The sequence below is a fragment of the Channa argus genome, chromosome 4 (assembly GCF_033026475.1).
Source record: "Channa argus isolate prfri chromosome 4, Channa argus male v1.0, whole genome shotgun sequence".
Taxonomy (NCBI): domain Eukaryota; kingdom Metazoa; phylum Chordata; class Actinopteri; order Anabantiformes; family Channidae; genus Channa; species Channa argus.
Window position 1 is genome coordinate 17,456,901 of NC_090200.1, and position 24,779 is coordinate 17,481,679.

The window sequence follows — 24,779 nt, forward strand, 5'->3', positions numbered from 1 at the left end:
GTCTTTGAGCTCATTATGCTCACGAGCAAAGATAAACGCAGCTGCATATCAGCATGAGTGGAAATGGAGATGTGAATTAATGCCAAACTTTCTCACACATGTTCAAAGCGGATGTGAGTAAGTACACCTACTATCTAGAGTCACAGGCTGTTTGGCCTGCAGCATTAAAAGTGCATCTAAGAGGGAGTCAAACTCTGTCAGTACCATATCTTCTGCTGAGCAGACCTTCAGGAGATAATAGAGAGAATGGGACTTATTTTGTTTAGATCCTCTCATTCTCAATCACCTCCTTCTCCTCTTTCACTCAGAAAAGTATTTACCCAGAATCCAGTAGTTGTTTCCAATACATGCTCCAAGCCTTAGCTGCCCTAAAAAAAAAACAACATTCATTCTGCAGCCCTTTCTCAGGAGCAGATACACATACACAGAACAAGAAATATAAACTGAGCTCCAGGAGTATATTTTATTTTCGAACATTGAATATTTCATCAAACCTTATTCTCTTCTAAGTCCAGTAGTTTTGCCTCTGTCCTTCACATTAGATCTGTATGAATATTTCACAGTCCCACCCCTTCCCTTGTGTAATTTTTTCCTCTCTTTTATGTTTGAATATACCAGTTATCTCACACCCATGACCCCTACTGCCTTAAACCAAGAGTCAACCCTCCCCTAAAGCCCTCTCTGACTTTGGCTCTCCTCTTCCGCTAGTGACTTTCCAAATGCAAACATGTCTCCTGTCTTCTAAACGTCTAAGTATTCCCCGGGGGCTATAAGATTCAGAGCTGTTTTCCAAAGGTCCGATCCATAATCGCCAAAAGTGCCTTTGCCATCTGCAGAATTACAATAACATGCATTTGAATGACTGAGCTCAACATCTGTATCGGCCATATATCACTGCTATTCATGACGCACACTGCAGGCCCGGCCGAGCTGCGAACGTAGTCTGTGTTTCATGTTAACATCCTGCAGATTAAATGGTGGGGTGACCACTGTATCACAGCGGAGCATGTTTCCTTCTTGTTTTCTACGCAGACACAATGGAATATAATTAGTCAATAGCTGTTTCACACACTGTCCCTCGCTTGCTGCTAATAAATGCTAACAAAGAGTGAGGCCGTATGTCATTCACTGCATTAGCTACTGTGCAGTTTTGTCAGGCGGGCCGAGCACAAGTACATTACATACATTAGCACTGTTTCCATTCTCTATCAGTTCTCTGATTACAATAAATGCTCCCTCACATTGTAACAATGACTTTACAATAATGGGCCATAAATTAATACAGTGCTCAGCAGTAAATACTGTTATGCAGTTAGTGCTTACAGTATACCCATGTATATATGGCTGAGTTGGTGGATAATTACCATTCACAAAAGCAGTCACTCTCAGACAACAGCCACTTATTGTCCACTTGTCACCATATCTGGGGGACAGAGGGGTAAAGACTGCATTCTGATAGAGGATATCAGTGCCCCAAAACCTCATTGATTTCTACAAGAGATCAATAAGTGCATCACTAGATGTGTCTTACCACCATTAAAACACACCAGCAGTGGGCTGGATCTCTCTTCTTTAATCTTATAGAAAAGGGGGTCAGGTGTGAAAAGCTTATTAAGGTATAATTCACTGCTCTGTCTGTGTCGTTCAGGCTTTGTGTTATCGCTGAGATCATTCCCATACACACAAGAGTGTAGAAACCCTCTGAGTGACTGGCAAGAATGTGTGTGTGTGTGTCTGTGTGAATGTGTCCGATGGGGGGGTTCCATATGAAATGTACACGAGGGTGAATCTCAGTGGTGTTAATGGCTTTTTAAATGTCAGGGAAAGTCAGGGAATGATAAAAGAGAGATCTGTTATCCACTGTCCTCATGATCACCGTGGAGTACGCCGCTGCTCTCACCTTACTGAGGAGCTTCAGTCTGTGTGTTGGTGTGTGTGGACATATGTGTGTGTGTGTGTAGGAGTAGGCCAACTTCCACCCGTGCTGATGTCAGCATGATTTATGCACCAATCAGATTAGCTCTGAGAGAGGGAATGAGAGAAAGAGAGTGGGGAGGGGGCTTTAGACATTACTTTCTGGTTTATTGTCGTGTTTTTCATCTTGTACTTGGATGAATCAGAATCAGGATCTAGCAGTAGTGACTCAATACGTGCATATTTATGTGTACATACAATACAGTAAAGTTTGTATGCTGTATCTATACAGATGAGCACAAAAATGTCACAGTATTGCGTGAGTATACTTCCTCTACTCAGGTTAAAGTAAAGACAAAAAACCATGAAGAAATAGGTCATGAAGAAATATGAAATAAATGTCTTTAAATTAATATACATATTTTTCTGAAATTGGTATATCAGGATATGGCAAAGATCAATTCAGTGCCTTTTAGACAAAGATATATTTATTTTTTTAATATCCGCATGGCACTTTTGGAAACAAATTTCCATCACTTTCTGATGATGATTTTTATTCAATGTATAAGTGCAATGGAAAAGTAATGTGGGCAAAATTGTAAAATAATTTGAAAAAATATATGTATGTTATATATAAATGAAATAACCAAATGTATATCCATTGTAGGAAATTATGTCCCACCCACTGTTACAGTATGCGTTTTACTTATTTGTTAGTTTCTAACTACAAGCAGAATTAATATGAAATTCTTAAAATCACGTGCACAATGTGGGCCTAACCCTAACACCAAAATATGATGTCCTTAAAAACTGATAAATAATAATCATTATCCAAGCCTTCAACACACACAACCTACTCATGTTGTTCAGTCACTGTTCCTGTAGCACAAAATGAGCAAGCAGTAAGCAAAGAGACGTCACATGCCTGTGGGTGATGCAACACTTCAACTGCAGCATCAGTTGTTTCCTGATAGACCTGAACTCTCTCAGCTCAGCTCTCTATTGACTCTTCTGCCGCTCTGACTCTGAGAAATCACTCTGGCTCCAGTCTCGCTTTAAAGGAGACAAAATCTCTTGTGTTTTCTCCCCACATCCCAAATCATACCTAACATCTACACAATCCTTGCCTTATACATAAACTCTCTCTGTGTGTGTGTGTGTGTGTGTGTGTGTATAAGTGTGCTTTTGCCCAGTGCCCTGACTTGCTCTAACAGAGGGTTGAGTGATGTCACAGCATTTTAATAGAGAGGGAAGCAATTAAAGTGGAGATGGGGCAAGAGGTGGAGAGATGGAGGGACTGTCTGCATAGCACAGTTCACATACACACACACACACACACTCATTACCAAGGATGAGTTAATTAATGGCACAGTGATTTACGATACTTGTAATTAATCTCATAGTGAGTGTGTTTTTGAGAGGTGACTCTTCTCCCATTTCATTTACACACACAGTCACATCCAGAGTCGCTCTTCATGCAAACACACACATTTCTATTCTTTCAGAATAACAAACAAGACTCACCAAAAATATATTATGTTCTTATTATCCAAGTTGTTATTGGCAGTTTGAGTAAATTAATTCATTAATTTAGTTAAGTAATTATGTTTTTACCTATGGTTATGCTTCACTAATTTCAAATGTATTGCTTTTTAACATCATTTATTGCTTATCCTTTATTTCAGGCATAGTATTATATTATATGTTATGAATTTATTATTTATTATTGTGTGTTAGTAACTTATTATTTTTAAAATAGAATATCTTACTTGCTCTTACAAAACTCTTGTTATAAAAATGACAAAATATTACTGTTTAACCAAAGAAACTAAAGACTTAACTGAACAGAATGTTAGGGATGAAATTTTAAAAAGATTTCATTAATGCTAATTGGGCTGAACTTATATAGTGCTTTTCTATCTATTGGCACTCAATACGCTTTACACTGCTTCTTATTCACCCATTCTCACTTACAATCACACTCAACTTAGTTGCTCACTGGGAGCAACTAAGTTAGGGTTCAGTGTCTTGCTCAAGGACACTTCGACATGTGACCGGAGGAGTAGGGGATTAAACCAACAACTGTGACATTGGTGGACAACTGCTCTACCTTCCTGCGCCACAGTCGCCCATCATTAATCCATTATCATAAACGATAACAAGCAATCAATTACTCATTATGAATTTATGCTGAATAAATTTACCTAGCGGGACTGTTTACTGCAAGAATCAGTAAATTAGGAATTTGAATATAAAAGCTACAATATGCAACTTAAGATGGCACTACCATAAAACTGAAATCAGTCCACTCCACTTTTCCCATGCCTCTCCCTGTTCCACTACAGTCCATATGTTTAGCACAGCTACTGTCAAACATCCGGCTGTAGCTTAACTGCATCAAAGCGTATTTGCTAAACATTTAGCCTGTCTCAATTTACCTAGCTCTGGCTTAATCCAGCTTTCCACTGACAATAAATGAGAGGCTGTCAATGGCCCAAGCTATTGTAGCTGTTTGTGTGAATGCGTGTTAATAGTGAATATCTCTGCACTGCTGAGTGCTGTTGAATGAGTCTGGATTACAGGAAGCTCCAATAACACAATCTTTTTGAGCAATTTTCTATTAAAAAAAAAAAAACGTATGTACTAAAGTTACATACTGTATCTTCAAGTGAACCAAATATATATCAAACAAATACATTGTAACTTTATAACAAACACCAAGTTTAAAATTCCCCCAATATGTCACTATTCATCAGTTGTCCAGACAAAAATATTAAGCACAGCAAACATCACTGGACAACTTGCAGGTTTCACCGGAGAACAAATATTACAACAAGCTAATAAAGGGAAAAAGTAACATACAACATTTTCATTAAAACATGTACACATCCTTGTTGTATGCATTATCACTAAGTAAGAAATGTACTCATTTAAACTATTGACAGTGAATAATTAAGTAATGATTGTTGTAATTGTTGACATAATCCCTACATAATGTTTATTTTTGTGTAACCCTCAGTATCCACAGGAGAGTTGTATTTCACAGAATATGGAGTAAAACAGCAGAAACACAGAAAGGAAGCTATGAGACCTTCAAGCAGTCTGAGCACTATATATATTTGTTTTAAATACTTTTTCACCCAAACAACCCTTATTGAGGATCAGGGGAAGTAGAAAATGCATCATATGATCTTAAATATATCAGCTTAAATTACTTTGTTACATCGTGTCCTAGCAAGGATGTCTGATTATTCGCCCTAAGTGCTCTTAGCACATTCCTTTCTTTTTCCTTTGGATTGGTCAAGTTGAAAAATTATGCATATTAATCTTGGCCTCCTCTACCCATGATTCTTTGCATTTATCAGCATAAGTGGTGCAGTAATCACAATTTGGAAATTAAACAAATAAAAGCCTATTGAAGATAGCCTATTGAGTGATGAGGCTTTCTACTTGGTAGCAACATAAATCTCTGTCTGCACAACCCCACCTCTGGCTACACACTTTTGGATACTGTTATGATTTTACCGTTTTTGCATATATGAGCTTAATTTATTAGAATCAAACATCATCAGGCATATTTACAAGCAAGTGTTGGTCTGCTGCCAATAAGACCATCAAGTGCATTGTTTGAGAGTGGTTATATGATCTAATATGCAGTAGTAATTGTGAGTGGAGAGAGGTCGGAGCGTTTCTCAATGAGGTGATTATCTGCGTGCAGGTTATTGTGCTATTTCAGCATGACATGTAAATATGCAGCGCACCGTCAATCACAGTCTGCGCTGTGTGCAAACTGATGTGTGAAAAAGCCAATGGCCTTACCAAAGAATGATGAGGGAAAGAATTAAACAAGAAACTAGCCCATGAAAAGAAATACAATTTGTGTATTGAGGCAGTGACAAAAGAAACGTGTTTTTTCAAGAGCATTTTAGTACATTTTACATCACCAGTGAAGCTGACTGACTTCCCCTCTGATCAGTTAGTTGCTTTAAACGTTTTCATGTCTTTAGACAAAATTTAACATTTGTTTAAAATTTGACTAATGTTTTGTTTTACAAGCATATTTAGTCTTCTCATTAAAAATAACCAAAAACATTGTTTTACATATTGTGATTTCTTAACCATACACAGCCTTACAAACAAAAACATTGCTTTATGCAGTCAGATGGATCAGTTGTCCCCCTGAAGATATTTTATTCTTCACCGTGCCCTCAGTTCAGACTTGTTGCCTTCAAGAAATCATATAGACACGCCTAAAACTATACACACATACACACACACAGCAACCGAGAGACAGAGAGCACAGGTCTTGGGCTAAGTAAGCGGCGCTCCAGGTTATGCGTCATTTACCACAGCTCAATAACAACCTTTCTCTCTGCCCGACACACCTGGTCACACAAAATGACACTTGCTGTCCTCTGAGAACACACACACACATAACAGGCCTCCTTTCACCCTATGGTGGTCTTAACCAGACACATTACATCCCCACTCAACTATCTGCTTTTGACAGATGTATTTATGTAATGGTTTTGATAGGTATCGATTCACACAGCAGAGTCAGTTAAGAAACAGAGAAAAATGAGATTTCAAAATCAACATGGCTGAGGGGTGTGTTTGACGGAGAGGATGCATAACAAGACGGCAAGTGATCCAGAGAGCAAAGGTGAAGTAGAAAAAAAATGAATGGAGAGCAGTGAGGTCAGCAGTGACACCAGAACCTAAGGTGGAAGAACCTCACATTTGATTCACAAGAGATGGGACAGATTAAAACCATGTATATGTGTGTACGGACCGGCATGTTCATGTGTGTGTGTGTATGTGTGTGTGTGTGTGACCTTGGCTTGGCCCGGTGGTAAAGTGGGGCGTCAAGAGAGTCAGTGTGTGAGCAGCCAAGCGTTCTCCCTCAGATTAGCAGGCTTTATTACTGCCACTAACCACTGGCCTGACAAATCCTCTTATTTCATTTTACCTTCCTTTAACTCTGCTTTGCTTTTTCCTCTTTTCCTCACTCTTTTATTTCCCTTCCACTTCCCTCCCCCTCTTTTCTCCTGACTGTGTTCACTAGCTCTGCATGCTTCACCTTGCACCCTGCCTGACTCGCCTGACATACCTATGCAGCTTTTTTCTACTTTCCGCCATGCCACCTCTTGCTCTGCTCCTCCCTCTATCTCTCTCCTCCCTCCGACTCTATAGTGTGATGAATCTGTAGACAGGGGCTAATAATTGTACTTCAGCCCAAGTGCTCATTTTTCTTTGTGTTTGAAAGCTGTGACAGGCAGGAGCTCTTTTTTCTCTACCCCCCTGTCCCTCCTCTTCTCCTCCTACCCTCCCGCTCTGTCTTTTCTTTCTATGCTCACACAATGGGTGAGTAAAATAACTCAGGGTTTACAAGGTCATGCTGTCTAGTGGTGAGGACACACTGGAGATTTGGGGCTGGAAGAATTTCCTCAAAGGTGCCGTGTTGAGACTTCAATAAAAATAAAGAAAGTTATTGCACAAGCAGATCTACAGGGGGAAATAAGTGCATTTCATAGTGAACAGGCTCACTGAATCACAGCTATCTGGAGCCAAATGTTATCAGTTCTGATTCTACTGTATATAAATGGAGAGAAACATCTACTTTGTTGCAAGGGCCAACGACATCTTCAAATTATACAACTTTTAGAGAGAAAACTACTTTCAGTCCCATATTTGCTGTTATATAGAACAATCACAGTCTTATTCTCAGTGAGTGACTAAGCAGTGTGCCATTTTAATAGTATGACAAACAGTAAAGGGCATCTAGTTTAGTGCTACTGTTTTGTGATTTCTTTAATAGAAATGTATCCAGCACAGCAGCATTTATATAATTCTAAATTGCACTAAAATCTACCAAAACACAACCTATAAAATAAAGCTATTTTATTTGACAACCAAATTTTTATATTAAATGTATTAATTAAGTACAAAGGAGTCTGAAGGTATGATAAGCAAAATTAGTTTTTGTCTATCATCATTAAAAATATATTATCTCAGGCTCTGTTAAGAAAAAAAGAGTATGCAAGCAAAGCACATGTATAGATATTGAAAGGAAATAATATTTTCATTGATTCTACAGTGTTACTTTATGAAAATTGATCAGCAGTTTTAATCACAGTGTCATCTTCAAAGTGGGGAGATAGAAAGAGGGCCATAGAGGGGAGGAGAACAGGGAGAAAGTCTTTATTGCCTGTTGTAGTTAGATGGTAAATTTCCTCCTGGCAGATATTTATTGAGTTAGTTGAGTCTAGAGAGAGCTTTAACATTGATTGTGATCATTAAATATATCCGCTCGAAATGGCAACATAGCATTCCCTCAGTCAATGGAGCCAATAGGAGCAGAACAAAGGCATAATCAAATCAATCCTTTCATAATTATTCTTTGAGAAGAGAAATTAATCACAAGAAGAAATAAAAACAATAATGGAAAATGAAATGGTCAGTCGTAAACAATTACTGCCCAAATTGAAATAAACTCGGTGAAGGGAAAAAATCAACTGTAAATCCAACTAATTAAAATAACATTGTTAGTTATATTGGATATTTGCTTTACACCAGCTTTCGGTTGTTAAATTTTCTTGTTCTGTTGTTATTAGAGAGAGATAAAGAGGTAGAAAGACAAAGTATGTGTGCAGAGGATCTTGACTGTGGGGTCAAAGGATCAAGGTCCTCTTCTTGTGAGAGCTGTGCTTCTTTCTCCTCCCTGCTTGCTGAGAGGAAGTGTAGTTTATTGATTAGCTATCAGATGATTCCGATAGCCCCTGATCAATAGGACTTTGTATGAAAGCCAGGCAGAATCCTCCCTCTTGAGTCAGACACACACCCATGGACCGGCCACTGCAGTGCCCAGCTGCACAGACGTCTGGCTGTTTGTTGTTCTCCTGAATATTCCCCTTTGTGTTGCAGTCCTCCCCTCCAATCAAAGGTTTCCTGAAACAGTCGTCTGTTGTCCATAGCTCCACTTCCATAGAGTTTTCAACAAAAAAATACAACCTTCAAACTTAGGTTTGATGCTCAGAATTCACTTCTCTGTGAATTTTGGTGTGTATACTCTCTGCTCCCCTTTAAAAATTTTATTTTCACTTACCAAACAACACAGAATGAGCAGGTAACTCTTTGAATGAAGAACTCTCAGCTGGAATGAGAAAATAATTTAATCGTCAAACTGATGTGTTTCCAGCCTGCAGACATGAATTATTTCAGTTTTCTAATATACAGTCACAAACAATTGACATCATTCTTGTTAATCTTATTACTAGCTTTAAATTTCTACTGTTTACAATGTGTGGAGACAAAAGGGGTCACATATTACAAAAAAGTGGTACTAACAACCACCACTATTAGTGTGAAAGTGTGTGGACTGGACACAACCTTTGTCAAATAATAGTAGTCCATTTCCAGAAGGGAGAGAAACAAAAAACAGTAAAGCAATGCTTTTTTTCTATTATTTCTTTAATATATAATTTTAGTATGAGTTTATGAAACTTTTATGTCACTGTGTACATGTGAGACACCAACCTCTCTTGCAAAGTGTGTATGTGTGTTTGTACTGTATCTGCTGTGTAAGGACAGTGATCGGACACATGTCCTCTGTCTACAACACAGATTATAACAGAGCAGGACACTGGTATCAGCTTCTGTAACATACACTGTATGTTTCTGACTAAATGCATAGGAGGGGGAGAAAAGAGAGCCGAAGAGAGTGTAAGGAGAGAGACGTGTTAGATAAAAAATACATAGGCGAAAAAGCATCAGGAATCGTGGTGAAACTCAGAGACGTATGGTGTTTCTATGTGGGCCACGTCGGAAAAACACTGTTATGGTCACATGTGAAAGAAGCTGTCCAGTTGCACACAAAGAGAATGCTTCCGGATATGGCTTAGTCATAGTGTCACCAAAGCAAAGGGAAAACTGCTATTGTTTTAATAAAATGTATCACCACACACTGTGAATGTAGATGCTTTGTTGGCATACACAGCATACATTTTTCTTTTCAGAAGCAGTCATACTTAGTCAGACTTCAGTGTTGCTTACAGCTACACAAATATCTCCCCCTAATGGCCTGCAGATGAATGGACTTTCTGTGGGTAAAAGGATTTCACACACATTTTACAGTAAAACTGATTTTTGTTTAATGTTCTCTCGTTTACTCTTTCTATCTTACAGATATCATGATATTGGATTGCTGATGTTTCAGGAGCAACCTACGGCAACCAGACTGCCATAAAGCACAAAGGCTCAAAGCGTCCCAACAGTGGCCTCAGGGCCACTAACCAACTGCGATCCCAAAACACGATTTCAGTATTAAACTAATGATGATTAATAAAACAGAACACAGAAGTCACTCATATTCATCAGAAGAAACAACAAGGGAAGAAACACGGAAACTAAAGATCATGGATTCTTGAAGTCAGATGCTCCACCATCTGTATTTGCTATTCAAATGGACATGGATCCTCCCGCAAACACCTTCAAATTGTAATAAAAAATTAACAAAATACAGAATTTGAATGCCTAGGTTGTCAAAAAGTGAACTGAACTAAATATGATGTCCACAACCGTTTTAGCACATACCCAGAAATCAGGATGGTGTAAATAGTGTACAGAAGATCAAGAGGGACATTATTAAGAAATAAAACTATTGCAGAAAAATGTATATAGCCATAAGAATCATGCCTCTAGTGTGTTTATATATCCATAGGTGTCACATGCCCATTACTCCTTATTTCTACCGTGCCCCAAAAAGCACAAAGATTAGCCAACACTCTTTGTATCTCAATAAGAATCAACATCAACATCAACATCTACTAGAACTAGACAAGATGATAGTAAATATACAGACATTAATTGGGAAGACATAATATTTGCCACATACTGCACTGTTGCTGGAATCAAATGCATATGCTGTAGAGTGTATGCTTATTATTTAACCCAGTACTGTTAGAAAGACAGATTATTTGTTTTTTTTAAATGTTGCTCTTTTTAATAGACAGTCATGAAATGGAGAAGACTAGAGTTATAACAAGCAAAAACCAAGAAAGAACAAACTTTAAGAGATCCCTGAATTTGTCCCAAAACTTCTCCTGTCTCCTTGCCACCCTCATTGTAAACTATCACAGCAGATCTGAACATAACTCAAACTTATGATTTATTAAATAGATGTTACTTGACATCCCCCTGTATTGTATATGTAGTGTGTTTTATGAGCAGTAGTGACGTGACACATGGACTTCTGTGGTTTGGCAGCTCTTGTATAGTGCAGTCCCTTTTATTCAGTTCACACCTAACTGGACATCACCATGACACACCATATTTGCTCCTTGATTTCTGTTTGGCTAGTCCCCCTCCTCCTCCTCTGTCCATTAGAGGGACTGTATACCAGCTGACCTCTCTGCAACCAGGCGTTCGCTCAGCTCCCAAAGGCTGACAGCGCTGCTCTGGTCCTGGGCCTGGATGGATGGCAGGCAGCGGAAGCAGTTGTTGAAGTACATGCCGCCTAATCCCTCCAGCTCTGGAGCAACGGCACAGTACACGGTGGTGGCTGCCCCTTGTTGCTGAGGACAGAAGACACACAGAAGGAGACCAAAGTTCAGTGAGCAACGCATGAGACTGAGACAACGTGACAGCATCAGTCTGCAGGGGGAGACTAGATATGGAGAAACTATCTACTGACACACAGACATTAGGATGAACCTGTCCAGAGAAAACGAGAGGAAGAACATCAACTGATGCATCATGATTATATAAAGACAGACAAAAAGAGACAGCAGGACAAAATGTCCACAGGAAAAAGTTTTATTGAAAAGACTCCACACGCTGTTTCTCCCTTGCCCCTGCATCTCATGATGACTAGGACATAATACCATGGGAACAGCATAATCGCTTACTGTACTTATATTTATATAACTTTTATTTATGTATGTATTTATTTATTTATTTATTTATTTATTTATTATTTCTATACCCGGTGTACACAGAACCTCTGGCTATATGGAACCATGTGAATGCCACATACTCAAATATTTGTATAGACTCACATGGAAGAAGTTGACAACATAGACAAGGAAATGACACCAGTTTATGCCTGTATCCATATTGTAAAAGAGCAGGTTTTAATGTAATGGGTATGAATATGTATAATTTCAAATAATGTGTATGAGTTCAGCCAGGCTTTCAGAGTTGAAAGAAAGTATGAAAATGATGCAACTATAAACAATACAGAATTTTACCTCAAGGCTTTCCCTCTAGCTCTTCCTCACAAAGTCCTGTCTCATTTTATAGGCAAGTTTAAATCTGAAGATCATTCAAGTCTCGACACAGAAAATGACTCATTTCATGTCATCTCAAGCTGAGACACGCTGTACAAGTAAAACAGTATTTGGATGCGGCCTGCTCAGTTCTCTAATACGCCCTGCCCCATCAGTCAGTAATTAGTAGGGATATTCTTGGAGAAGGGAGATTTCTATGACATTTGAAAATGAAAGTTGTAACTACAGCAGAATAAACACGTCAGAGAGAATTACACACATAACCCAACTGTTCAAAGAGGAATCTTTCATGTTGCAGCTCTGGCTAAAAGCTGCTGTGACAGCTTCCCTGCAAACTCCAAGGCTAGAGACGACTCGTCTCTTTATCTCCCAATGAGAGGGAGCGAGAGTTGGGTGGGGGAGGGAGAGAGAGAGTGAGAGGGAACGCTGATGTGAGGACTAGTGTTCAGCACAGAGCCCTGGCTCAGACTGAGACAACCCCTATATGCAGTAGTCAAACATGGGCAAGACACACATGCATAATGGAGCCACATTACATGCCAACTGTTTGAACAGCTTCCTAAAGCAGCTGTGAGAACAACACACATCAAGTGGAAGATCCACTGAGGTCCAAAGCATTTATACTTTCACATGCAAGTACAAAAATATGCACCAATATGCAAATGCAATGAACAAAAAACACACAAATCAGATTCCAAGAAATATTTTTCTCATCAACACACACAAACTCACACTTACACTAACCCCCTATAAGCTCTAAGTAAACTTCTGCCAGGAGTGTAACGTTGCAGCAGCAGATTGAGTGTGTTTGAAGTGCAGTGTGATGAGAGAGCTGGTAAACAGCAGATGAAAAGGCCGCATCTCTGTGTGTGCCGCTGTCTGTCTCACCTGCCGGTGGGGCGATAACTTCATCCACATCACATGTCACCTTATCAAAGGCAGACAAATGCCAAGCAGTGTCTCTGAGTTGCAGGTTCACACAGGCTTAGTTTAACTCATCCTTTTCGCTTAGGCCATCTGATTTACCTCGTCTGAAAGCTAAATGCCTTTTAAACTTCACTGAAAATTTCTGCTCTGCAAACTCTGACTCACTGACGCCCCCTTGAACTTGGCTGACTTTCAGAACTGTTTGTTTGTGTCCAGTTACCAAACTGGTTTTGCTGTAAGCTGAAATATTGATAAAAAAAACATTCATGTTTATAATCCAGATTTATTTTGCACACATATATTGAAACCTTCATTGTGTTTTTCCAGAAGATCCTTAACCTTAAATGTCCTAAGAAAGCAAGAGTCTGCTACTACTCTACAGGCTGCAGCAGTCCAGTTAGTGGTGAGTGGAACAGTCCAGATGACTGAAGCATGTGTCCAGTAATGTGGTATTTTATTGGGTTTTAGCTCATCCTCCTCAACACTTGACCTTGTGACTTCTGTAGAAGATAAGTCTGATGAGGTTAGACATTACCATGTTCAACCACTCATCACAGCTATCCATAAATGTGTGTGCAAATGTGCGTTTGCAGCAACAGTTAAGCAAGGCAGAGAGGAAAAGAACAAGAGAGGGAGCACATCAACACACTGTTACACTTACGCGACACAGCTACACACAAACACATATTCATAGGTGCATGTTGGAACATGAGCATGTGCCTGGACAGGAGCACGAACAGTTTTGCAAAGAAATATTTGGGACAATCTATATAAAAGGTAATGTCACTGAACTAGTGTGCATTATACACATCTCTGGTGTTTCAACAACTTCTAATCCATGTGAAACTGTAGATTATGCCTGTAAATTTAAATGTCTACAAACTGATGGATTTTTCTGTGTGTCTTTCTATTTTCTGAAACTAAATATGAATTATTATCTTGTGTCTCTTAGTTTTCAGAGAAACATCTGTGGTGTTTTAGAGTTGTTTTCTGCAACCCATAACTGACTTTGATTTGACTCGAGACTTCACTTGGATTCAGCCCCCCCAAAAAAACAGCCTTGCTAGTACCCAACTAATGTGGGGATAGGGGAGGATAGGGGAAGATGGGGACTAATGAGGTGCACTAAATCAGCCCTAAATCTAAAATGCCCCTGAAAGCTTATAACAAAACAAAGCAAAGCAATATAACAAACCAAAGAAACAGGACAATACAAAATAAAAGCAGATTTGACTTACATTTACAGTTTATGTGGTTAATGAAAACAAACCCAAGTACTGAAGAAAAGCTTACACAAAACTTTGCAATAAGCTGACAGTAGACACGCAGTAGTCTGCAGCCTGCACTTACCATGGGAACCACTACTATGGCTCTGGAACTGCTCTGGGATCAGATCCAAGTCTTCCAATCCAGTATTGACTCAATACCCATGGACCTCATGGACTTGCAATATAAATGTCCTTGTATAGTGTTACGCAATAATCAGTTGTTGAAAACTCCTTATTGAGCGTATTCAAAAGCAAAAAAGGGTTTGTGGGGGGAGATGTGATGTTGTTGACCTAACAGTAACGTTACTTTGCTGTGTTCTGTTCTGTGTCTTCCTCATCCAAGTTGTACTCAGTCCAATGAGCTTTCACAGATCCTGTGCATGTGACCCTTCACCCACACATCTGTAGTTATGACATTAGCCTCTCCTTCTGACCTGGATGTAAATAAACCCAGTACTGTAGAGCAGTCTGTTTTTGGCCCCTTCCTGTATATACAAACTTGTAAATACAAACAGCTATGCATGCTGAAAACCTAGCAATTCTTTCAGGTACTTTTATAATCTTCAAAATCTCATATGGCATGTGCTCAAAAAAAAATTGCAATTTAAAAAAGTAGAAAAAAAAGGAAAGATTAAAACTTAAAAAAAAGTTAAAAATAAATGAGTTGGTAATATTGTCAGGCAATATCCTCTCTTGGACAGTGAGTGTAGAGTCTTCCTGTTTTCTTACTCCTGTGGGTGGTTCTCTTCCTTTGCCTGTCCTGTGTTTCTGCTCACCATCTGTGTCAGTTGTTGTCAGTTGGCATTTGTACAGCCGTGAGGGTTGAGGCAGAGTAGAGGGGAGAGGGGGGGGCGTTCACCAGTTGACCTCTGTGATGGCACTCCAATTCTGCAGCTCAGTTGGCAGAATGGACAAAGCTAGTTATGCCTGGGACACAGTGTGAGAGGTTTCGTTCCTGGCATGGTCCACAGACCATTACAGCATATGCCCATGCTTGTCATGTTAAAGACCCTCTGGGTATGCAGTAGGTCCACAAACATTTTCAGTCAGAACCAAAAATGTGATTTTTTTTAAAAAACATTTTCATTAGTCTGCTAAAAATTTGGTAACGTGTCAACCACCGTTAAGCAACCACCGTTTCTAAATTCTAAAGGCACCTGTACTTGGTAAATAAAGCCCATTTTCTCTATCAAATGTTATGACTGGGCTATGACATGTAATTGGAAAGTATTCCCTGCTTTGTAGCCTAAGTGAAGGGAACAAGAGGAGTGCAGTTTTTGCCTCAGCCCTCTGCCCAGCTTTGTGGACTAGCTAAAAGTGGAACTCCAAAGGGATTGTGATTCTGTTTCAAGAATGTTTTTTTTTTTCAACCTTTGATGTTAAATAGATGGAGATGTCTGATTTTTAATCTGTGCTAAAGATATTTTACATTTAATAAATAATCACTGAAAATAAAGGTTTCATCTTCCGTTTGTGTGTGTGTGTGTGTGTGTGTGTGTGTGTGTGTGTGTGTGTGTGTGTGTGTGTGTGATTCAATTCACAATAGCCGGATCACCTCTGATTTTATACCCGAATGAGCAAACTGTGTTTTAACCTTTGTGATTAAAGATAAGCTAGTGATTTGGCTCTGTGATGCGCATGTGTGTGCTATGTTTCAGTCGTGGCAACCTCTGCGAACTGACAGCCCAGCTGAGCGTACCAGCCCAGTTGTAGAGGTCCCCTCAGATAACAAAGCTGTCCTTCCATCCAGCTTGACCACTCAACCAAGAGGAGAGGAGATTAGCACCTCAAACACTTCAGAAAGCACCCTGACGCTCACTCACTCTCTTGACTCTCTGGTGAACTCTGTTACCCTGACTGAGGTAGACTAAAGGAAGAATAAAAACAAGTAAAGTTGCTGTGTACTTAAGCACAATATAAAAATAATTTCAATATTACGAAAGAAACACATTGTCCTCTTTCCCCCAGCATAGAATACTAATCCATTCATTTGAGTGAGAGTTTTGTCCATAATCTGACTAAGAGCTTTGTTCAGATCTCCAGAGAAGGTCCAGCTCCCCTCATCCTGGGTCTCCCCAGTGCTTAGTCGACCCCTGGTCATCTGTATGTACTAAACTCTTATTTCATACCGTCCATTAGCCTGCAGGCCGATAGCCAATACTCACCTATGCGCTGCGTGCTCCCCTGAGGGGCATTAAGGACAGGATGGAAGGACCAGTCTCCTTTCCTTTCCGTTCCTTCATCATGCCTCAATCTCTCTCGATCTGTCTACTTCTCCTTCCTCTGGCCCTTCTGTTCCATCAGCCTCCTGCAGATCCCTATTCCCCTGCATCCCCATCCCCCTCTGGTATAATAACTTACAGAACAGGGCATACAATGCTTTTGTGGCTGAGGTTTCATGGGTATCATCGGTCATAGTAGGACCACTTGGAGGGAAATGGATCGCTTTTCCCGAAGTCCCAGATCACAGATGAACCCTTTTGATATTCTTTCAATCAATCAATCAATCAATATATATATATATATATATATAGAGAGAGAGAGAGAGAGAGAGAGAGAGAGAGAGAGAGAGAGAGAGAGAGAGAGAGAGAGAGAGAGAGAGAGAGAGAGAGAGAGAGAGAGAGAGAGAGTGATGTAGTGGAAGATGATAAGTCAGAGAGAAAAAGAAACAGAGGGCACAGCAGAACCCCCACCCCCTTTCCTGTACTATTTCTGCTTTTTTTTCTCTGCAGCTCCCTTCCTTTAACCCTATTCACCAGATAAGATCAACACAGTGCCAGTCATCAACAGCCTCCTGTCACACTGTGAATGTTCATCTGTTGTGTGTGTGCATTAATGTGTAGTGCAATGTAACAGCACTGCATAGACTTAATGCCCACATGTTCAGGGGAACAATAGAAAAGGAAGTGAGGAATGAGGTGACAAGAATGCAAAGGACAGGAGGAGGAACAAGGAGAAGGAGTAGTAAAGGAAGGGGAGGAGAAGATGAGGGAGCTAGGACACAAGGCACCCAAGGGGAAAACGACAGGGAGTCAGAAGGACTTGCGCAACGACTGTGAAACTATCTCATTTTTATCCTGCGAGAGGACTTCCAAAGTGATCCGCACAACCTAATTATTTTCCCCTAATAAAAGCAACATATGCTAAGACAATAAAAGGCCTTATTGGACACCTATTCATTAAAGAGGTGCAGTAAAAGGAGCAGGACTATGGCACAGGGATTAGCTTTTAAAAGGGCTTTTCTCTGGCTGGAAATGGCCTTAGTCTTCCTTTAGCACGCCCATATGGGTGCATAGCCCACCATAAAAGATCTGAATTATACATGAAGAGACCTAGCTGCTTTATTGTCTGTGATCTGCTTTTTCGCTCTCACCTGATTGCATCGGTGCACGATACCTCAAAGTTTGGACTGAATCACTCTTTGATCTCATCTATCCATGCTACAAGGCATGCAGTTTTGAGTGAAGAAATACTCAAATGTAAAGTACATATTGCTAACGACAACCATTCAGGAGCAGTAAGATAACCCATAATTCACAAAAGTTGGTTAAGTTAGTAACACCTGGTTGAAATAACGCATGCTGGTGACTCACGTCTGACAGCTTGACACACTGAAGTCATTATTCCATATGGTCAATGTACTGTAAGTGTCAGTATGTTTCTATTATGAGCAGAGCATTGCTGTCTCTGTGTCGGTATGTGAGTGTGTGATGAGCTGGTGTAATAGGGCCACACACAGGTGTGTGTATGCTCACCTCCTCACTGATGCACCAGCTAATTGGTCTCCTGCGGCAACCTGACATATTCACATACTCAGAATCTCACACACACACACACACACACACACACACACATTTAGGTGCATGGCCATATCAAAACACACACACATACAATATAGTGTGCACTAGTTATATTCACATTCATAGAGAGTGTGCAAGTATGCACATATGTGCAAACACAACCATGCATGCGCCCACAGCCCACAGAGTGTATTTCCAAATGAACTCATTATCACAGTGCTGACTCCAAGTGAAGAATGACACCAGAACAGACTGCTTATACTGTACACACACCTACTGTAAATGCTGTAAAAGAAAATAAATACCAATGGCCAGAAATTGTACTGTAAAGTTATGAAAGAAAATATACCCAAGAGCCAAACACCTCCAAGCTGCTTCCCCAACACCGGCAGGGAAACCCAGAACACACCAAACACAATGCGAACATTATCTGGCTTTGGTGATGGTGATGATAGCAGCCGTCACTCCAACAGCAGACATTCACCAAGCTGTAGCAATTACTCAGAACACAATTCCGAAATTTAACATTACAACTGAGAAGAAAGCCCCATTGTTCAACATAGCAGAGATACATTTTAAAGCTATCACTCAAAGCAGCAAAGGGGAATTTATTTTTAGGCAAATTACTGGCCTGGTTGGTAAAAATTTGAATGATAAGTAGTCTAAAGTCCAACTGTTCAGATGTTCAGCTGCAAATTCAAATGTGTTCATTTCTTCTAAGATGTTTCTTCGGACCTGTTTGCTTTTAAGCTAATTTTTACTGTAACGTAAGTTTATCTTCCTCTTTTTTTGTAGGGAAAAATAAAACCCTATTTACATTGTCTATCCTGCTCATTTAGCTTATTCCTCTATTCCAGACTCCTACACCCCCCATCCCCCCTCTCCTCCACTCTTGTGGTGGAGGTCGAGAGAGGGATGTTCTGTTTTAAATAAGAAGGCAGCACTGGCCCATTAAACTCTGATAGTAATGATATTAATTTGGCAGGAATGTGTCATTTTCACAGGAGAGCAACTAGCTGAACTGTCATTATGTGTGCGCGCGTACGCACACATACGCACCCCCACGCACACATTCTGTCTTATTTCCACCTTCTCTACACAGTCTAACTCATCCTCTCTCTACCTTTGTCCCTCTCTTTTTCATATACACACTCACACCAGGAACATGTCACAGGAGAGCAGCTAGCGGTAACATTATGAGAGAGTTGGAGAGATCTGCTAATGGGATAGATTAGTGTGCCCTTGGTCACAACGGCTACAATGGGGGCACTGTAGCTGTGACTTATACCTATGGCCCCTCATACCACCTCAAACACCCACTCTTTCTCCCGCTTTTACTTTTCTCTGCTGCACTTTTTCCTGCTTTGCGTCCGCTGACCCCTTCTTCTTCTCGCCCCCGCTGTCCAATTACTATACATACATATACATTACTGTTTGTTTCTAGGTAAATCCTGTTAAGGTATAACCAACTACTTGTGACTAATGACATGAGGATGGTAACTGTTCATCTTGCAGGCAGGGTACAAAGTAGTAACACATTATCAGAATTGTGTTTTTCCTCATTATGGATCTTTGTTAATGGAGCCTAATGAGTACAGACTAATCAATGCATGAATGAATGTAATTGAAATCTCTGTAAGCTGAATGAAAAGCTGTCACAATCAACAAGTCTGAAATAAAATACTATCAATCACTCATTTTATCATTAGTAGCATTTAGAAAAGATGGCTTTTAATTTGTGGTCCAAAAGTAAAAGTCTGAATGGAATTCATGCTGTCTGCTAAGTATTTATATTTGAATTGGTCAAAGAAATTGCATGTTTTTGTTGTTTGTTTTCATGCGCAACTAAGATAATGTGGAACTGAGAGAAAATAGCAGAGAAAAGCAAGAATGAGACTGATTTAATGTAAGGCCCTGTTCAGGAATTGGTTGTTTGGATCACAAAGATACTGTTGGGTAAAAAAAACACTCAAAGGACAATTTGTGTCAATTAGAAAACCAGAGAACACACGGAACTACCAATAAATAAGGGGAACAATTTTGCCCTTAAATTTCATTGCTGCCCTTCACACTGGGAGATTTTCTTTTGTAACGGCTTCAGTGTTTTAGTGGTATGTGGCACTTTTCAGGCTATGACACAGTTTAGTGCCTACCTCAATAACTGCTAAATACATTCACACACACTGTCCCTCTGGCAAAACCCCGCACACAGGTCATATATGAGTATCTACTCACCCTCAAACACATATCGACCCTTAAAGCAGTAAAAACACTACAGAGGGATGTGACACTGCATTGTGCAGTGTAAGAACAAACTGAACCTATTTTTATTGGTATGCTGATCCAGGTGTATATATGCGCTTGTGTGTCAGTGTGTGTGAGTGTGTGTCCCAATATGCTGCTGTGAGTATTTGTGTGTGTTTGTATGCGTGTGTTTTTCTATGTGTGTCCACGCTGACCCCATCTCGGCACTCCTGACCGGTTGAATGCAGGCTGCATAAATTAGTGCTGATGCTCTGCGATGTAATTATGCCGCTGTCAGGATGGCCCCTCTACTCAAATTCATTTTAATAAAGTTGGTCTCCAAGGTTACAGATCGGGGGTCACCTTTAGTGTCAGCCCCTATGGATCGCGCCCACGTAAAGTCTGAAAGTCTGCGGTCAGAGTGCGTTACACCTTAACACGACAGCCTGAACCCCCACATCATAACACAAACACACCTCCCACTGACTTACTCAGGATGGGGAGAGGCATGTGGCAGAAAAGAGGACAGAGGAAACAAGTGGTAACAATAAGAAGAGGGTACAGAGTGAGAGACGAGAGGATCAAAGTGTGGAACGATGGAAAAGAAACTATAGGGAAAGGAGGGCGAGAGGTGTGGAAGGGTTAAAAGAGAGAGGTGGGAGCAAGGAAGAAGAAATAAAAATAAGACAAAAAGGATAAAAGAAGGAGAGAGGACAAGGTTAAAGCAGCAAGGAGAGGGTGAGGGAGTGTCTCTCTTGGGCAGATGGCGGGGTGTATTCTCATTTGTCCTGCTACAGTGTGTGTGTGCTAACACTAACCTCCAGGGCAGAGCTGCAGCACAGAACACGCTCTCAATTAGCCAATAACACAGACCTGTGCATACAGCTGGGAGTCACCGCTTTGTCTCTACACTCCAAATATTTAAATATACATGACCAGTGGACACTGCCACACCAGTTCGATGAGGACCCAAATCAATTAATTTTAAATACGTTTGTTATTATTATTAAATATTTGTATTTGTATTATATTAAATAATTAGTATTATGTGTTTTATGACTAGTAACTCCATAGAGACTTCAGACTTTCTGATGGTGAAGCTAAATAGACTATTTTCAAAAATTGTGGCAAACAAATATCTAAATGGACCAAACCAAAATATTTGGCTGATCTTATGTCAACCAAGTAGGTATCTTTGAAATGTTTTAGGAATAAATGTGGTTTAAAATTACTTTACTGGATGTTCCTGATTAAATGACAAACTTAAATTGACAGATGCCCTGCCTCTTAAGCTGTGAATATAATTTTTTTCTGGGTTAGGCTGGTTAGGCAGCGTCTGGCTCTCATTGAAGATAAACATTGATTTTCTTTTTTTTAAATATTATTGTTTTTTCTTTTCGTATACTAGATTTCAATATTAGCTTAAAAGTGTAAATTTTAAATTGAGTTGAAAAATATTTCAATTGCATTGATGATTTTTACAAAGACCAATATATTCAGTACATTAAAACATCTGCCCTGCTTTAATAGCAATTTTTGACATAATTTAAAGGTTTTGCTGCATTTTATTAAGCTTTCGTGATAAAATTACTATTTTAACCCTGTGTGTTTGAAGTTGTATCTTGTGAATATTGAAGTCTCAGGTGTGCAACTAACCAGATTCACACAAATGCAGCACTCTCTTTGGTCTGCAAGTCAGCCGTGTGGGCCGGGGTGACTTTGAGTGCCTGTGTAATAGTTACAGCAGCACGCTTTGTTAGCTGCAGGTAATTTATGGTTGAACTGGCCTTATAGTCTGATACAATCGACTGCCCCGACTGTCTTTACCAGCCGGCCGCAAAGACACACAGGAAGACTCTTTCTGAGGAGGGAAGGTAAGATTGAATAACAGACGAAGAGCGATGAAGATAGGAGGCTGCAGCACAATTTAAACTGTTGCTACAGGAGAGAACAATCTGTACTTAGACTACAAGATGTGGAGAAATAATAAAGCAAAAATGAAAGTGACAAAAGCGCACCAGGGAATGAGTAATGCAGGTGAAAGGCAGTGAGGGGGTGAGAGAAATTAAAGAGTTGCAGAGCAGTTAAGTTCTCAGCATCTCTCTTGAGGTGTGCTGAGAATTAGATTGCATTAAAGACTGACAGTCCATTCATCTGAAGCATACCAAGAAAGAACATTTAGTTAATTGAATGATTAATAAATTCAGCTCAGTCACACTATTTCACTCTGGTGTTGGCTTTGGATAAAAATGTCTGCCAAATGCAAGACATCATATATCATTTGTTTGAAACCCTTTGCCTAAGACTTGGACTGAGCATCAGAATAACTTGAACTAGTCCAGCCGCGTATACGAAGTAGTGGAGATACTGCACTAGCAACATGCAGTGAGTTGTGGATCCTTATGTTCTGGTGGCATGTCTGTCTTCCTCTCTGTTTCATCAGGAGTTTTGGCATGTGAAGGGTTTTCCTGCTGGATCACTGTTACCTCTGTCTGCGAGACACAAGTCCTTCAGCTTTAACAAAAGTGCAACTAGAGAGCCACCCTGTACTTGTCTTTCTAATATGGACAGGCACGTAAGCTTACACACCCACTTTGCTACACCTCCCTTGTCCTAATAAAGACAAGCGCAGACCCTTGCTTTACGTACATACACTATTCCTTCACCCCCTTCCTTAATCCAGTCAGGCAGGAACATCTTTGCCCTTTCTCTCCTCCTTCATAGCTTTTTCTACAGCATTGGCTACTCTAATCAGGAGTGTCAGCCCAGCCAGGTGCCTGACTGCTGTTCTCCTTTCATCTCCTACCTTCAAACAGAATAAGCATGCTTTCATAAAACTGGGTGAATGACAGGTGGGAGAGACATGTGGAGACAGGACTGTGATATGGACAGGCACTTTGTCCTGTTTAAATACACTAATGGAGGATAAGAGGCCTGTCTCAGGGACAGGTGGAGATGGGATGGGACGGGACAGAAGACACAGACACTCATTTTTACTTATGGACAATTTGTAATTGAAGATATAGGGATCTGCAATGTATTGCAGAGGTTGTCATGGAGGGCAAAAACCTGCAGTTTCACCTTAACACTATGGGTTTGTTTAAATTTTTACAGAAAGACAGATATGACATGGTTTTCTCTGAGTACATAATGATGTCAGGTAAAAGCAAATTTCGAGGTTTTGGGCCTTTAGAGAGTAGAAAAACGTCTTAGTTAGCCACTGAATTGAGCAATGTGTGTAAGCACAAGAGTCCAAGAACAGTGTTTCTCTTATTCCTTGGTGGTACACTCCAATTTCAGTGTTACATTAACACACAAATCACTTGTGAACACAAACACACACACACACACACACACACACACACACACACTCATCTGAATCACAGCTTACACACCCAGCAGGCAGCCTTTTGGATAGATGGCACCTGCATACAGGAGGAGAGGGCACACAAATAGGATTTGAGAGTGGAAGGTGGGTGTGTGGTGGTGGCAGGGTGGGGGTGACTCCATAAATAGGATTGTGTAGGAAGCAGGGTGAGCTAAATAGGATTGTAATGTACAGGAAAAGATGTATAAATAGGATATGAGAGTTGGAGCTGTGTTCTCACTAGTTTTACGTCCCTGTGGTATAGGAGTTCTCTAAGACTGGGTTGCACTGTGTATGCATGTGTGTGTGAGTGTAGTAAAGTACAGGCCATTAATGTGAAGGCTAATCTTGAGGCACCTGTCTCCTCAGGCAGAGAGTGACCTCCACTAGCCAGGTTCACGCATGTTTTCCTCCCATCCCATTCTTCACCTCCTCCCCCACTTCCTTTTCTCAATGTTCAATCTTTTACTTTTTTCATATCTTCTAACTTTGCTTTTTATATATCATAACGCCACCAGTATTGCAGTATCGTCACCCTCTTAAAATAATGGCCTATGTCATTTTTTGACAAAAGTGATTATTTTGCCTAAATCATCTTTTACTCTATGTTTCGTTCAGTTTTTTTGAAAAACTTGAAAATATGATCTAGGCCATTATTTTAAGAGGGTGACGATACTGCAAATGAGATCTGTGTTTGTTGTTTCTCTTCTTGTTTCACTTCTTGACCTCTTCGAACAGGTAAACTGTCACTCTAGCAGGATGCACACTGCTTTCCCTCCAAGTGAGGTCAACAGTCAAAGCTCTGTCTCCCTCTCTTTCTCTTTCACTGTTTTTGGGGTCAGTGGGCTTTAAGAACTGTCAGCGTACTGCTGGTGTATGCTGGCTGACGGACTAAGGTCAAAGGTCAGAGGTTAAAAGCTAGAGCTCAGGACGTGACCCTTAAAGACAAACAGTATGGGAAGAGGGCCATACA

General features: G+C 40.2%; 2 protein-coding genes across 3 annotated transcripts in view; one reads left to right on the forward strand and one right to left on the reverse strand.

Moving 5' to 3' along the window:
- Positions 1-10,236, forward strand: part of LOC137125426 (transcription factor Maf-like) — a 44,685-nt gene extending 34,449 nt beyond the window's left edge. The window contains exon 3 of the mRNA XM_067500862.1: positions 10,099-10,236. The gene's annotated coding sequence lies outside the window, so the exon portion shown is untranslated. The remainder of the gene's footprint in view (positions 1-10,098) is intronic.
- Positions 9,088-24,779, reverse strand: part of wwox (WW domain containing oxidoreductase) — a 123,963-nt gene continuing 108,271 nt past the window's right edge. Inside the window, exon 9 of one of the 2 annotated variants that reach the window (XM_067500861.1) lies at positions 9,088-11,486. In XM_067500861.1, the coding sequence (XP_067356962.1) occupies positions 11,429-11,486 (58 nt within the window). In that variant the 3' untranslated portion in view covers positions 9,088-11,428. The remainder of the gene's footprint in view (positions 11,487-24,779) is intronic. The other variant, XM_067500856.1, reaches the window with a different exon arrangement.